At 34.2% G+C, this 15,565-nt stretch overlaps 3 protein-coding genes across 5 annotated transcripts; 2 read left to right on the top strand and 1 right to left on the bottom strand.

Annotated features, from left to right (window-relative positions):
* Window positions 1-1,388: 1,388 nt before the first annotated feature.
* LOC140976135 (probable inactive receptor kinase At1g27190) lies at window positions 1,389-3,524 on the bottom strand. The gene has a single exon (XM_073440043.1). It carries the CDS (start codon window positions 3,415-3,417, stop codon window positions 1,534-1,536), a length of 1,884 nt encoding a protein of 627 aa, XP_073296144.1. The 5' UTR covers window positions 3,418-3,524; the 3' UTR covers window positions 1,389-1,533.
* Window positions 3,525-6,556: 3,032 nt separating this feature from the next.
* Window positions 6,557-8,979, top strand: LOC140976137 (uncharacterized). 3 transcript variants are annotated; one of them, XR_012175168.1, is made up of 4 exons: window positions 6,557-6,690; window positions 6,773-6,949; window positions 7,307-8,460; window positions 8,821-8,979. XR_012175168.1 is itself a non-coding variant. In XM_073440048.1 (3 exons), the coding sequence occupies exons 1-3, from the start codon at window positions 6,670-6,672 to the stop codon at window positions 8,072-8,074; spliced, it is 966 nt and encodes a 321-aa protein (XP_073296149.1). In that variant the 5' UTR covers window positions 6,557-6,669; the 3' UTR covers window positions 8,075-8,979. The 3 variants fall into 3 exon arrangements, 2 of the variants coding, with proteins under 2 accessions (XP_073296149.1, XP_073296150.1); XM_073440048.1 differs by having other exon boundaries at window positions 7,307-8,979; XM_073440049.1 differs by lacking the exons at window positions 6,557-6,690; window positions 6,773-6,949 and adding an exon at window positions 6,956-7,209 and having other exon boundaries at window positions 7,307-8,979.
* A 1,567-nt stretch (window positions 8,980-10,546) lies between these two features.
* LOC140977422 (uncharacterized) lies at window positions 10,547-11,038 on the top strand. The gene has a single exon (XM_073442167.1). The coding sequence runs from the start codon at window positions 10,547-10,549 to the stop codon at window positions 11,036-11,038; it is 492 nt and encodes a 163-aa protein (XP_073298268.1).
* Window positions 11,039-15,565: the final 4,527 nt, after the last annotated feature.

The raw sequence follows: 15,565 nt of genomic DNA, 5'->3' as shown, positions 1-15,565 counted from the left end.
CTTTAAATTGAGGTTCTTTCTTTTTCTCAAAAAAAATATAACGATATTCTTTCATGAATTCACTCTTTAAAATAGGTGCACATTTCATTTTTCAAGAACCGAGGAAAAAAACAGATTCTTCACTTATTTTTAGTATTTATTTGAGAGTATATCCATGGATTAAAGGATATTGCCTTCACCTTTTGTTCGGTTGATTGAGGCTCTTTTCTCAAAATGTACCCTCTTTCCCCTAATAAAGCACCTTGCACGGATTAAAGGGGCTCTTCTTTCCAAAATTGTTGATAATTTTCATCATAATGAAAGGAGAAATATATATTACTTTCATAATTATTCTTTCTCATGTACATTTTCTTAAAAAATGAAGCAAAAATTTTGTTTCTTCCTATAATAAAAACAGTTAAGTTCTAGAAATAAGAAACACACCAATAATAATAATAATAATAAACAAATGAATAAATAATCTAACACTAGTGAAGGAAAGATTGAAAGAAGCGGTCTTTGATCAATATATAAACCGAAGTGAAAAAATAAAAAAGCAAGTGCGTGCATGTCCCCTTTTTTATGGTTGTTACTTTCATTTTGTTATGCTTCCTTTTTCTTTTCTTTTTTTTGAGGTTTGATTTTGATAGTTTCGAGAAGTCTAAAGTGACTGAGATTCAAACTCTTTTGTGTTGCATGGGAGGCACAAAACCAACGTCCTCCATTCTTAAATAAAACCTTGGAATTCCCAAATCACAATTTTGTTATAGCCATTAGTTTTGTATTATTTCCTCATTGGCACACACCTACATATGGTGTTTCAAAATTCTAATGCAGAAGACATTTCGGAGATTATATTGAATGTGGCACTGTTGGACATTTATGTGAGGGGCAATGGTTTTAGCCAAAAGAAATGGCGTTTATTTGAGTAAAAACACATCGTATTACGCTTAGAATTACACCATTTTCACAAATAAAGGTCATTTTTTGTTAATTCTAATTTGATCAAAATCATTCACCTAATTCTCCCTATATGAGTATACTTGGAATTTAAACATACACTAGAAAAGATGAGCCATCATTCTGATCAATCTTTCTAGAAATATGTTTACAACACAAATCGGGTATCTATTCTTTGAATACAGCCATAATACACAAGAAACTTGTTTTTTGTAATTTAAAAAAAAACAATCAAGAAAAATACATTAAATAGTACAATTCCAGAGATTCTTGTAAAGAATGATAAGAGTTTATTTGTCCATTACCTCTTCCTTGTGCCACTTTACCCACATGAGGTGTGAAAGAATAATAGACTTTGTTTAACTTGAATCTTGATTTTGCCTATCAGTGACAAAATGACGTACTCCATAAAAGAACCAGATGTAAAAGCTGGAGAAAACAATCATAAATACAATAACTTCCCATTAGTTTATTTTGAAAGGCAAATCCAGAAGCATTTTACACCAATTTACTTAACCACATCGATCCAGGATATATATGCAATAATTTCTTCCATCATTTAGCCATATGCATCTTCTCACACTTTTGCTCATATCAAACGGGACTAGTGGACTCTTGTTCTCCAGACACCAAAGGAAATTCATCGTACCGTTGAGATGCACCCTGTTCCTCAGCCATGCTCTTCAGTGATTCGTAAACTTTGTACATAGACCACCTATCCCTAGGCCTAGAAGCCACACAATTACATGCGAGTTTCAAGAAACGCGCAATGTCTTCATCGTTACCTTTGCCTGATAACCTATCATCAATTGCATCTCTGATTCGACCAGAACCCGAGAGCTGATTCACCCAGTCCACAAGATTGCCATTAAACACTTCATCACCCACCAGAACTTCAAGTGGCTTTTGTCCAGTTGCCACCTCAAGAAGTACGACCCCAAAACCATAGGCATCCCCTTTAAGAGAAGCAACCATCGTGCTTGAGTACTCTGGAGCAATATATCCAACTTCACCTAAAACTCCACCCGCATAATTACTCTCATTAGATCCTGAAGTTGCCAAAAGTCTTGCCAAACCAAAGTCCATTATTCGAGCATCAAAATCCTCGTCAAGAAGAATGACGCTCGAACTAATTATCTGGTGCATGATCGGAGGATGACACCCATGGTGTAGCCAAGCAAGCCCCCTAGCCGCCCCTAACGCAATCCTAAACCTAGTTGGCCAATCCAAGACATGACTAGCGTTGCCACTCAACTTCGAACCCAAAGTCCCATTCGACAAGTGTTTATAAACCAAGAGCTTCTCCTCCTCCACCAGGCAGAACCCCAACAATGGCACCAAATTCGGATGCCTCAACTGTCCTAACCCATTCACCTCCATCACAAACCGCTTCTCCTCCATCCTACAAGGACTAAGCCGCTTAACGGCGAGTACAGACCCGTCCGGCAAAAACGCACTATAAGTTGTCCCAGTCCTACCCGATGTTAGCACATTTTCCTCACTAAAATTTTTCGTGGCAGCCAACAAATCCGCCAACTTAATCTTTACAATTGGCTTCTGAAACAACCTGACTTGATTGAGCTTGTGAGCGCTCAGCCTCTCAGCCCAACTACTGTCGCCATCATCTCTTCCACCAATTCCATATCTTCCCCTTCTCCGCTTGCCCAACTTCACAAAATACCACCACCACAAACCAAATCCCAGCAACAATGAAGCAGCGGCACCGAAAACTCCCGCAGCAATAATAATGGCAAAATCCTTCTTCGTCAATCCACCACATTTCCTCAGCGGTGTGCCGCAAAGGCCGCTGTTCCCACCAAAATCAAGCTCCAAAAATGCACCCTTGAAGGACGGAACCCGTCCAGATAAATCATTATTCGCAACAGATAGCTTTTGCAACCTCCCTAAATTCGATAACTGGTGAGGAATAGTACCGTTAAGCTTATTATCATTCAGAATCAAAGTGTTCAGATACAAGCAATTCGCAAGATCCTCCGGTATGGGGCCGATCAAGTAATTGCGCGACAAATCAAGAGTCACCAAATAAGGCAACCAACTGCATATTTGCGAAGGAATCGTACCTGAGAGAGAGTTATAAGAGAGATCTAACGTTTGGATGTCGTGGCATAACTGAAAAGAATCCGGAATTCTCCCTACGAGACCAAAATCGCGGAGCTGTAATCCCAAAATGCGGTTCTCAAGGTCGTTCCAGCACGAAACGCCCGCGAAATTGCATGCGAACGCGACTGAACTGTTCGAGAAAACCCATGAATCAAGCTTCCCTTCCGGGTCGTCGAGGGAGTTCTTCAGTCCCTGCAGGCACCTCACATCATCTACAGAGTCGGAGAATGAACTCGAGCAGAGCAGGAAAAGTAACAGCAGAGAAATGGGTATGAATCTAATGAAAAAATAGAAAGGAATCATGATTGATAGCGATGAAACAGAATAGTTGGTGATCAAATTGAAGATAAATATCATTCAAGAAAAGGAAGTGCTGTTAACGAAGAGACAAGACAATCTTCTCAGTTCTTCTCTCTGCATGAACTTCGGGGAGCTATCTATTTCAACTTTCAAGCTTGAGAATATTCCCATATTTGTCAATTTTGGTAAATTTTATTCTAAATTAAAAATAACCTTTAAATTTTAGTCTAAATGACATAGTATATAAAAAGGGGAAAAAAAAATTTTATAACTTCGGAAAGGTTTGTCAGAATCAAGTCTCGAATCGATATTTCTTCTACATTGATGTCGAACATACGTAGATTCTTCCATAATTTTGATCATAAAATCTATTTAAACAACATTATACAATTCACTCTCAGTATTTATTATGCTAATTTTATGAGAATTTAAAATATGTGACAAAGAATGTATACTTATACAACAAATTTAAGTATTGAATAAAATAATAACGTCTTTCGAATTTGAAGATCGAAGACAAGAAACAAACCACCACACTAGACTACACTGTCGCAAATGAAATGGGCTCGCTATGATTTTTGTGCTGAACTTCGATAGCAAGTGATGCTTTGATGAAGTACTGGTAATGGAGCAAATAACTGAGGAAGGTATATTGTGATTAAGCGGATTTTATCTATTAATTATCAATTGAATAATAATTTTCTTTTTATGTAATTTACCTAAAATGATATCGATTATGTGAAAAATAAATTTTTATTATTATTATTATAACAAAATGGAGGAAATTTTATAAGTCGGATATGACTTCCAAAACCTTTTTCTGGGGTTGTTCAATCACGGTTTAAACCAAAATATAAATAATTAACATAGTATATCGTTGGCTCGGCTTGTTGAAATTGGATTATAAGAAAGTTTTACGGCTCTTTATTCGTTAAACAGATCAACGATGTTTATATTTACAATAAAAATAATATTTTTTATGAGTAACTCAAATAGAATATCAGTCTCGTAAAAGTGATACGTGAAACCGGGAGCTTTTGTGTTGAATATGTTGGTCTTCCTACTTTGTTTATTTATTATTAATATCAGTAATATTTGTTTTTTTAAATCATGAAATATCGCAAGCATTTACGAGTGGGTTACCTATTTAGCAGTTGGCCGACAAGTATCATCATTCAGCGTAGGTAAAAAAAAAAACTAGTTATAAATTAGTGTATAAAAATAGTTCCGTCGGCCCCAACCTAAATAACATAATTTTACTACGTCTCTCGATTAAATTTTAGGATACGAGATGCAATTTATTAATTTAGAGTATTGAATATTAAGACTTTCTATTTTTTTTTTTGGTTCCAAAACAAATATAAATCAATTTTTCATTTGAATTTATTTTTATGCTTTAGTTCAACACTCTTTAATTAGTGGTATTTCTGCCTGCTCCACTTGTCATTCACGACAGTTTCCCATCAATTAGTACTTGTGGTTAAACCAATATGAGAGACATTTTGTATTGATCAACGTGTAGTCCTCCATTTAGGAGAGACGACTTCTTTGAGAAAAACTTTAATTACTATCATAAGTCATACGAGGTTAATGGATGGTTTGGGGTGACTTCAACGCAATGTAATTAGATGTGTTTGAAAAACTTGATAGCAGACGATTTCGGATGATGGTTTTGTTCTGAACCCAGTCAACGACATGTCTCTTATCTCCGAGAAGTCGTTGATGATCATTGATTGTTCAATTCATGCTCAAATTATATATCGAATATGATATAATTAATCATATAACACAAATTATATTTATCTATATATCCATACTTTATTGTTCATACTACAACATACCGAACAATGGTGTTGATTATTGAAATGCAAAAAATAAGTGCGAGTCGAATCATAATAAAGTCAAATATCAGTTTTTGGGCGCATGGGCCAAGCTGATGAATCTGCATACACCTAGGGGTGAGCAAAAATTCAGTTAAACCGAATTAACCGACCGAACCGAACCAATTAGGAAATTCGGTTCGGTTATTTCGGAAATTTGGTTTTTTAATTTTAAAAAAATCGGTTATATCGGTTAATTAGACTCGGTTACGGTTTTCAAAATTTTAAAATCGGTTAAACGAATTAACCGATATAATAAATACTATTATTTAATACATTTTTATTTTTATTTTTTTTTATCAATTTATATATATGTTTTAATTTTTAATTTTAAAATCAACCATAATTCTAATTCTAATCAATTCTTAATTTTAAAATCAACCATAATTCTAATTATAATTAATTCTTAATTTTAAAATCAGCCACATCAATTTTTATATATATTTTAATTTTTATGTTTTTATGTATTTGTGTAGACGGTAGTGTTCAAGAAAAATTACATATATAATTAAAGTTAAATTACAATTTTTTTAAAAAAACTAATCGGNAAAAATTACATATATAATTAAAGTTAAATTACAATTTTTTTTAAAAAACTAATAGGTTAATTCGATCGGTTCGGTTATGGCTAAATATTTCGGTTCGGTTCGGTCGAACCGACCAAATGCTCACGGATACACCAACTAGCCTGGGCCTGTTTGGTAGATGGCCCAGGACCAGTGAAGCCCAGCTAAAAATCGAAAAGAATTCAAAATCTAAATTACAGTGGGCCGCGCCTTCCCAAGTTCCAATTAGAGATGACAATTTCCTCCGAACTCGTTGGAAGATCCGATATCTGACCCGAATAGAAGAGGGTATGGGAGGATTTTTAGACCCGAATAATTGGGTAATCGGGTATGGTGATTTTCGGGTTCGGGTATGGAGGCAGGTTTGATATAATCCGACTCACACCCGACCCGAATACCCATTTAAATTAATATATATATATATATATACACACACATACACACACATATGTATGTATGTGTTCATTTAAATAATTTTTTAAATATTCATTGAAACAATTTAAATTTGAAAAAAATCAATTGTATATGGTAATTGGGTATTTGGGTAGGGTATGAGTATCCGGTAATCCGATGGGTATGTGGATGAAGATTAAATTCAATACCCGATGGATATAGGTATGAGTATGAGAATGAATTTAATAAATGGGTATGAAGATGAATGTATGAAATCCGATCCATACTCTATCCATTGTCATCCCTAGTTCCAACTAAATTCTTCGCGCTTAATCAACCTCGTAACGACGCAGCAATCCCCAATGCGACGTCGTATTTGATTTTGACACAATTTAGGCGTCGACTGAAATATTTCTCTCAGTATCAAAAAATTCCAGCTCCTCTTCCCGTCGGAAAGCCGATTTCAAGGCATGGCGGTGCCGGATGCGGAGGTAATATCTCGGCGATGGATTTCAGAGCTGATGCACTTTGTTGAGTTTATCATCAGTTTTGATATTTTATTGTTTGGCGCAGAAAATGGACGCATTGAAGAGGGCGTACGCGGAGATGATTCTGAACACAGCGAAAGAGGCGGCGTCGCGCGTGATGGTGTCGGAGCTGAAGGCTCGGAGATTGGAACAGGACTTGATTTCCACGAAAGAAGAAGCTGCTCGAATGCTGCTTCGTTTAAAACAGATGGTCGATAGAAAGGTCTGTTGGAAAAGATGAAACTTTGCCTGTGATTGCTTTAGTTATCGACTTTTCGCTGCTTGAACTGGATTTGTTTGTTGAGAATGAGCAATGGCTTATTGTTTTCGTAGATTAACTTTTTCTTGTTTATTTTCGGGGATTAGTTTGATTGAATAATGGTTTTCTTTCTTCTTGTTTGTTTTTTCTTTGCGTCCAATGTTATCATTGAGTTCTGCTATGATATTATATGATGAGGATCAAGAATGGATTGTTATTGTTGGGTATGATCTGAAACTTTGGTGTTTGGCTTTGATAGTTTAGTTGAAGATTATGAACAAGTATTTGGTATTGAAATAATTATCAAATGACTGATTACAGAGAAAAGAAGAAGAGGTTTCGTTCATCAATCAACAAAGAAAAGTTGATGAGCTTGAATGTCAGCTAGATGAAGCAGAAGGGATCATATTAGAGCTTAGGGCCGAACTGAACGAAGCTCGGGAGCAACTGGATCAGGCAAAGCACAGGCCTGTGCTTTCTTTGAGACAAAGTGAAAATGGGAAAGTGAGTTATACGGCTGCCGAGTATAATATAAGTGGTAATGAGCAGTTAACAGAACCGCTATTGTCTGGGCCAGAACTTCTCACTGGTGATGGCAAGCACTTTCGTTTAGATAAGCGAAGCCAAGATGTGAATTCTGAATGTCTTGTTTATTCAGTCGACAGCCAACAGAATTTGACCCACATAACAGAGCCAGATATGTTAAGGAATGGATGTACTCTGGCAGTTCGCATGACTGAGATGAACATAGTCAGTGAGGATTTACCTCTTGGAGAGAAGTTAGATCCTTTTGAGGATTCAACCAACGTTGAATGTATGAATATTGTTGGGAGTGCTTCTGTGTCTGTTGCAAATATCGTTCCACATGGGAAAAGTGAAGATGTCTCTGTTGTCCGTAGAAGCATAAGAAAAAGAAAACTCAAGCATTGGGATGAAGTTATAAGTGCTTGCTCTCAGTTCAAGAAAGCTCGTCTGGCCATTTCATCTCTCTCGTGCTGCAAGAGGAAGAAAGTCAGACACCGTGTTGAATCTGGTGATAAGTTGAACACAGATGACAATACTCAAATTGGAAAAAGTCTTGATTGTTAGAAGAAAATCCAAATGATGAACTCAGGCATAATGAAAATCCACCAGATACAGACATAGAATTGATAGATGTTCTGGTAAAACACGATGAGCATGATGCCATGTTTGGGTTGGATAATGCATCAAAGATTGATTGTGATGTGAATCGTGTCATTGCAACTGAAGCATCTAATCTTAGCTGTGATGACCGCGAAAGGATCTTCAAATATACATTCAGTAGGAAAAGGAAGGACTCTATGATTTACCCTGATAACAAATCTTCTCCTGCAGATAGCCCTTTGAGAAAGAGTTCCTGAGTGAAACAAAATGGTATTTCAGACTTTCAATGCTCAACGCTGTTGACTAAATCATCCGTGGACTGCAGAGGACTGGCGCAAATTGCTCATCAGGTTGTAATCCTTTACTCTATATTGAATCACGTTACTCGTTTGGTGGAATGTTTCACTGTGATTAACGATATATAATGAGGGAGTTGTATTTTGAAACTATATCTCGAGCCCTTATGATAATAAAAGTGATGTATATTGTTAGAATTTGAACTCACGAATATACAATTATTTGTTCAAAAAATGTTTAGTCTCAACCAAAAACACTCTTAGTGGCTGATCTGGTGCACCGCAAGTTTTTTCTGAGCAGATGAATGATCTATTTATGTTTGTGTTGGAAATTGACATAAGATCAACAATTTGGTGCACACAAAGCCCATTTGCTTGGTAATCAAGACCTCGCGTAAACTTGTTTCTCTACAGCTTATTTCTTTGTCTGGTAAGTTGGTAGCAATTAACTTGCTCAGTCGAGATTTGCAATGGTTGAGCCACTTGAAGAACAAGCCTGATGTTTTATATATTCCCTGAAGAACTGTAAGAAAGTGCCCAATATTCCTAATCATGATTTCTCATAGTTGGTCATTCTTGTATCTTTCTGGGCGACTTTTTTTTTATTATTACTATGCCATTATCAATTTTGCCTTAAAATTTCATGTTTTTGTTTTGTTGTAAAATATATGCGCTCTTATTTGTGGTAGCATAAACTGTAATCTTAAAACTTGTTTGAGATTGCTGGTGGTGGAAAAAAGGGCAATGAGACCTTTGGAAGTTGTATCTAGCAAGCAATGAAACCACCTTTTTTTGTTTTTGTGGTGACTTTCAAGTTCTTAGTTAGAAAAGGTGATGGTATTTTGCCAAAATAATAATATATATTTAGAACTTCTTCTCAGAGTAAATCTCGTCCTCCAAAATGTGCTGAGTTGCAATGTTCGATTAAAATTTTCTATCTGTCTTGACTCTTAAAGTATCAGAAAATTTGAGACCAAATCCTGTGAATATGCAATCATCGACTTTCAGAAATTTGGGCAGTTTTTATTCTCCTATGCGTTTCATTTAACCCCATGATCAACGAGAAAGGTACACAAAGAAATATTGAGATTAAGTGCTGAGATTTTTTTTTAAAAAAAAAAAGAAAGAAAAAGAAGTTCCAAACTTGGTTAATATCCGGAGATATTGAGCAAAATAAATCAAACCATTTAAATTATTAATATTAATATATTTTAAAAAATAGTTGTTGCTAAGTGAGAGGTATTTATTGTTTATGTGAGGAGGGTATTCTTTCCCACTGAATGAAATCTCTCTCATGAAATATGCAGCCGCATAGGTAACAATTTGGAGAACTAAAATTTATTGTTTTTAGAAGAATATTTAATTTAAAATATGCGAAATAAAAATGTTATGCTTTCTTCCATGTGGGCTCAGAATGTAGTATTAAACACTAGCATAGCATAGGCGTGCATTCAGGTGTCCACCAATTCAAATCACCTCCCAAACATTTTTCTGTTGAGTCAGCTTTCGATTTCTCAAATAAAAGCATGCGCTATAATACTACTCAACCCCACTCTATGGTCCCTTTTTTGGCCTTCTCCCACTCTATAAATTTGTCATCATCTTTAATATATGAGATTGAGACGTGAATAATAATATCGTTCATACTAACTTTATATGTTACACTAATCATTAATTGCCACTTATATCAAATTATAACAGTTTTTTTTAGATTAAACATATTTAAAAAAATTTCACACCAGTAAAAACCCAAACAAAGACAATCAATTGTAACAGAGCATGTATCAGGAAATGACGCACGAGTTCCTTTCCCAATGTATGTTAGAATTACTGGATTTGAGAACTCTAAGCTGGAGTATTTGATGATTATCCTATTCCACTGATTCTGCTGCACTGCATCATGGCGAGAATGTTTTCTTGTCCCTCGCCAAGGACATGTCAACTTATCATTAGGAAGCCTGCAAACCCGTTTTCATTTTGCCCCCCACAAATCAAGCGCCGAGAAAATAGCCCAAAACCGGAAGAACTCGACTATAAAAGGCGAAAATTTTGCTACACTCAAAGCATGGTAACTGAACTTATTGAAAGCCCTTTTTTTTTTGTCTTCCAACTAATTAAGAAGATTTGTACGAGTTTTATAATGGCAGAGGAGGCTAAACGAGACGACCAAATGAAAGCGGTCTGGTTCGCAGCCGGAACAGCTGCGCTGATGGCCTGCATTGAACGTGCCACCTTTGTGTCCCTTTTCGCACATTGGCGAGTGTGGGCGTTCCTCGTGTTGAACCTCTTGCTCTTGGCCATTCTCTTCACTTCCAAATCCCAGACTTCAAATTCGAACCACAGTACTGATACACAATATGGAAATGCTGATCCGGAACTCGATAAGAAGAAGAAAATGCAACCATGGCAGCCTCACGTTTCGGCTAACATTATAGCTCGCGTACAGTGTGTGGAAAACGAAACAAATATCAAATGTGACGAAGATGGGAAAGTGCTAGAAGAAGCTCAGTTCGAGTTCAGCAAGGAGGAATTGAACCAGAGAGTTGAGAATTTTATTGCCATGTTCAGGCAGCATTTGGTTTCTGATTCTAAGAGTTCATGTGTCCATTCAAAACGACATCAGACCGATTGAATTAATTCAGCTCGTGTTCTACAAATACCTCTAAGTAACGAGCTCGTTAACGTGCGAACACGATGGAATCGACGTTTTGTTTTTATAATGCATTACTATTATAGTTGTTTATTCATTTTGATTCCTTGTACCATATCGATGATTTTGGTCCACTGTGTTATTTAATTTCATTTTAGTCCGGAATTTTTGTACTTCGGGACATTTTTAGTCATTTTTCTGATATGACATATATGCAGCAATGATGTAACATTGATGTGTATAATGTCAGCTCAGATAAAAATGAATAAAAATACCAAAAGTCAAAAGATAAAATGCTACTGTTGATATTTGATAACTAAAGAATCAAAATCACAAATAATCAAATATACATAACCAAAATTCACTTTTAACTTTTTTGTTTGTTTTTTAAACAACGACCATATGATTTCATTTCATAAAGATTTTTAATTAGTCGAGTACAGACATATAAGGCCAAGATTGGGCCTGAGTTAACGGGTCAGGACAGTGGAAAATGTAAAATTGATCCATGGGCAAATGGATACAATGAAATGGGCTTCACTTTCATACTCTAGACTTCGTAACTTCTCAGTCTTGAGGACCCCACACTTCACACATACGTACAAGTAACATTACATTCATTTTACACGCACAAATATTATATATACTAGTGCACCGACGCACGCGTTAGGTGTTTGTATAATATTTTTTATAATTCATTTGATTTATATTTAAATGAGAATCAAAATATAATTATAAAAAATAGTGCGAGACTACACTGTAATTTTGATATATAAATTAAAAAATAAATTGAAAAATAAAAAGAATAAAAAAAAATGACCTCAATGAAAATTAAACCTACAACCTAAACCCCAACAAACAATGACTCTATCCGCTGAACTACACATAACTTACATTAAAATTTTAATATTTTATTAATATATATAATTATTAAAACAGATCATGAAACCAAAGGACCAAAATTATGTAATAACTTTTAATTAAAAATTATTTTGTATTTATGAATAAATATTTTTTAGCAATAATTATGAGAGCGTACCATATGTGACGTTTGACCTGATGTGTAACATAAACGATTTGAATTGTATTTAATTATAGTTTTTGTTAAAACATAAAACCGTTGATCTTACAATTGCTCTTTGAGCCAAACACGCATGTTCAATTATCATGGAATACAAATAGTTCAATTATTGAAAAGATGTTGGTGAGTGTAATAATTAACATGACACGTGATATGTCGTACAATTAAAATATTTGAATTGTATCGTTATTGTCGATTATATTTTTAATTAAATTGAAAATCACTTAAATCCTAGAATTTACAAAAATGATTGAATTAAATTATTAAAATAGATTTAATTTTTAAACCCTCTCAAATTACTCCGGCAAAGCGCTGTGAAACAAGACTTCATGTAACCAAATTGAAGTATTCCATTCATATAAATGACAAATGTTAATACATACATATAAACCATTATCGGTTTTATATTAAAATTGAACCTTGCTGAAAAATCACAAATGCCACCTTGGATAGTGGAAGTTCTAATAACTTTATTTCTCTTGTCCTGTCTTATATTTGGGGTATTTTATATTTTAGTCTCGGTCAACTTTTTTTTTTATAAAGAAAATAATATCCTCAAGTTTATTTGAGATACACTTGAGGATGTCATTTTATTTAAAAAAAAGTTGATCGAGATTTTTTAACCAATTTTTCCCCTTATATATTCTCGTTTTTACTACATTTGGCCCACATTTAATTAATGTTTTGAAATTAACTAAAACACCTTACAAAAGATAGATGCATGACCAAAATCTTTAATTTCAATATAATAAATAGATGCGTTTGAATCATACAATGAGAGTAAATTAAAAAAAAATTGTAAAAAGACGTGAAAATTCTGAAATACGAACATATCATTGTAGGATACTTGTTTTTTACCAACAAATTTATAAATCAAATGAGTTTTTGCGTCTACTTTTGTTCATAAAATATTTTTAATTGTATCATGTATCTGCTGAATTTTTACAATTTTAATTATTTTTCATTGAAAGTGTTGATGTGTCCTGACATTACACACTTCAATGTCATATAGATGTCACATTAACACTATGTCAGAAAAATGACTAATATTGATTGAAAAATAAATATAGCTAACTAAGGCTAAACTTTAAAAACATAAACAACCAAAATTACAAATAGACAAATATACCGCACCAATAATTGCGATTTTCTCTTCCAAACACCTATATATTTTATTTTCAGCTATATCAATCAATTAAAAACAGTTTATTTTACTTTTACATATGTGGCATTATTAGAAAAACGACAAGAATCAATCAAATAAAATGGTGACTATTTGAAAAGGGAAATAAACAATGTAGATTGCGGGCGATAGGAAGTCGAGTCCTTTCCACGGCCACCGAAACTGGATACAATCCAATATGAATGAAACGTAGTTTTCAACTACTTGCTTCTTTTGTGCTCAACAGGATATTGTATCAATTTATTGTAGTGCCCTATCCCATATTAGTTAAAAATAAAGTTTAAAATGAATTTTAGGTGGTTATTGTTAAACAATAATCGTAGTTCTCGAAAGAGAAATTAAGTAGTGTAACTCATTAAAAAGGATATAAAAAGCGGATATAAACCAATGAAAAATGTGGTGAGAAAATACAATATGTAAAACTAAAACAGTAAAGCAAACATAGGTATGTCCGAAGTATATTGTCCTTAAAACAAATTTGTCTCTTCCGGTCTGTGTTTCGAAGATCAAGTTGGACGACAGTTTCGCGGGAGACAACAGAACAACTAGCAGTAACATTGCACGAAGATATTGCGACTGCGAACTGAACAAATACCTGAACTTTATCACGAGTTGGAGTAAAGTGTGAGATATGTTTGAAGGACTTAAGGCTGCCTCTATATATAGACACTCGAGTCCATACGAACATTCACAGACTGGCCATCAGAAAGGCAAATTTTGCTCAGCTGGAGCACCAACAATTAGGCAGGTAGAAGCTCACATCCAGAAAGATCTCGAGTGAATTTTTCGAAAATAAAAATTCAATAAAATAGCAAATGTCAGTTGAACTTTGGTGGGAAATTTTGTCTTGATTGGTCCGATATTCGACGCACCCAGTTCGTCCTCGTACATTTACACACAAGTCAAGCCTTTTTCAGTGTATATCGAGCCCTTGATTTGCACCTCCTACGGAGAAGCGTGTGAGAGAGAGTCTCTTTACCAATCATTTATACACGTCGATAAAATGTAACTCAATATAAGATCAATCGTGTTAAGATTTTTTTTTCCAACGTAGGACATTCTTCGTTCTACACTTACCATCTACTAAAAAAGTTCATAAAGTACTTATCAAATTTTCATTCATAATGAAAATCCAAAGTCCAAAAGTTAAAATTCACTCTTATAACAATTTGGGTTAATCGTTTTTATCAAACGAGGAGTAATATTTTTGTTTTCATATGAGCTAATTGTGCTGTAATATGTACTCTCATGGTGTATTATAAGGAAAAAGAAAAAATCTCGGTTTTTTCTGCGGTGATTTAGTATGAACAACTAAAAGTTATATGCATATTTGTGATTGTATGTATCAATCATAGAAAATGAAGCGCAATCACTCTACCAGTCTTCCAAAACGTGCGATTAATATGTAAGTGGCTTTAAAACAAAGGAGAGAGCACTTTGAAAGAAAATGATGAACACCGAGAATTATTACATTGTTGGTAGGGATATTTGATACTGTAGTACATTTTATTTAAAATGTGGAGGAGAATGGTCCAGGGTATTTGGATATTAAAGAAAAATAGTTTATCAATTATAAATTTTTTAATCAAACTCTTGCATGTATTCGAGGCTTAATTGCAACAAACCCCCGTTTCAGCTATAAAAAATCTTCTGACATGAAGAAATCTTTTTAGTGCATAGATTATAAATAATAAATTAGAGGAGCAATTAATAATTTTTTTTGTTATCATCCTTAACTCTAGCTAGGGGTGATATATCGTACCATACAGTACCGTGTCGAAAATCCTATACCGTATATCATATCGAAAATTACGGTATAAAAAATTCATATTGATACCGTACCGAAAATTTCGGTACATATAACTAGCATACTTATTATATCGAAATTGTACGGTATACCAAGATTTTAGTACTGTATCGGTATATACCGTTGTATACCGAAAAAAATCTTACATTTTAATTTTTTTTATAAATTTATTGTTTTAAAATATTATATATTTTAAAATTTTTGTATATTTTTTCGGTATTTCGGTATATACCGAAATTTTCAAATTGCATACCGTCAACATATCGAAAAATTCGGTATTGTTACCGTACNTTTTCGGTATTTCGGTATATACTGAAATTTTCAAATTGCATACCGTCACAATATCGAAAAATTTGGTATTGTTACCGTATCGTACCGTACTGAAGGGGCATAATAAACATATCAAATTATATCATTAAGCAAAATTTATATAGGGAG

The sequence above is a fragment of the Primulina huaijiensis genome, chromosome 5 (genome assembly GCF_012295235.1).
Source record: "Primulina huaijiensis isolate GDHJ02 chromosome 5, ASM1229523v2, whole genome shotgun sequence".
NCBI lineage: Eukaryota > Viridiplantae > Streptophyta > Magnoliopsida > Lamiales > Gesneriaceae > Primulina > Primulina huaijiensis.
Note: the sequence above shows the minus strand (reverse complement) of the source record. Positions and strands in the feature narration are given on the sequence as shown.

Bases quoted from the DNA above. Each gene is read 5' to 3' on its own strand.
- LOC140977422 (XM_073442167.1), top strand. From the start codon at position 10,547: ATGGCAGAGGAGGCTAAACGAGACGACCAAATGAAAGCGGTCTGGTTC.
- LOC140976137 (XM_073440048.1), top strand. From the start codon at position 6,670: ATGGCGGTGCCGGATGCGGAG. The intron at 6,691-6,772 runs GTAATATCTCGG...TGTTTGGCGCAG, and splicing joins TGGCGGTGCCGGATGCGGAG to AAAATGGACGCATTGAAGAG. The intron at 6,950-7,306 runs GTCTGTTGGAAA...GACTGATTACAG, and splicing joins AACAGATGGTCGATAGAAAG to AGAAAAGAAGAAGAGGTTTC.
- LOC140976135 (XM_073440043.1), bottom strand. From the start codon at position 3,417: ATGATATTTATCTTCAATTTGATCACCAACTATTCTGTTTCATCGCTA.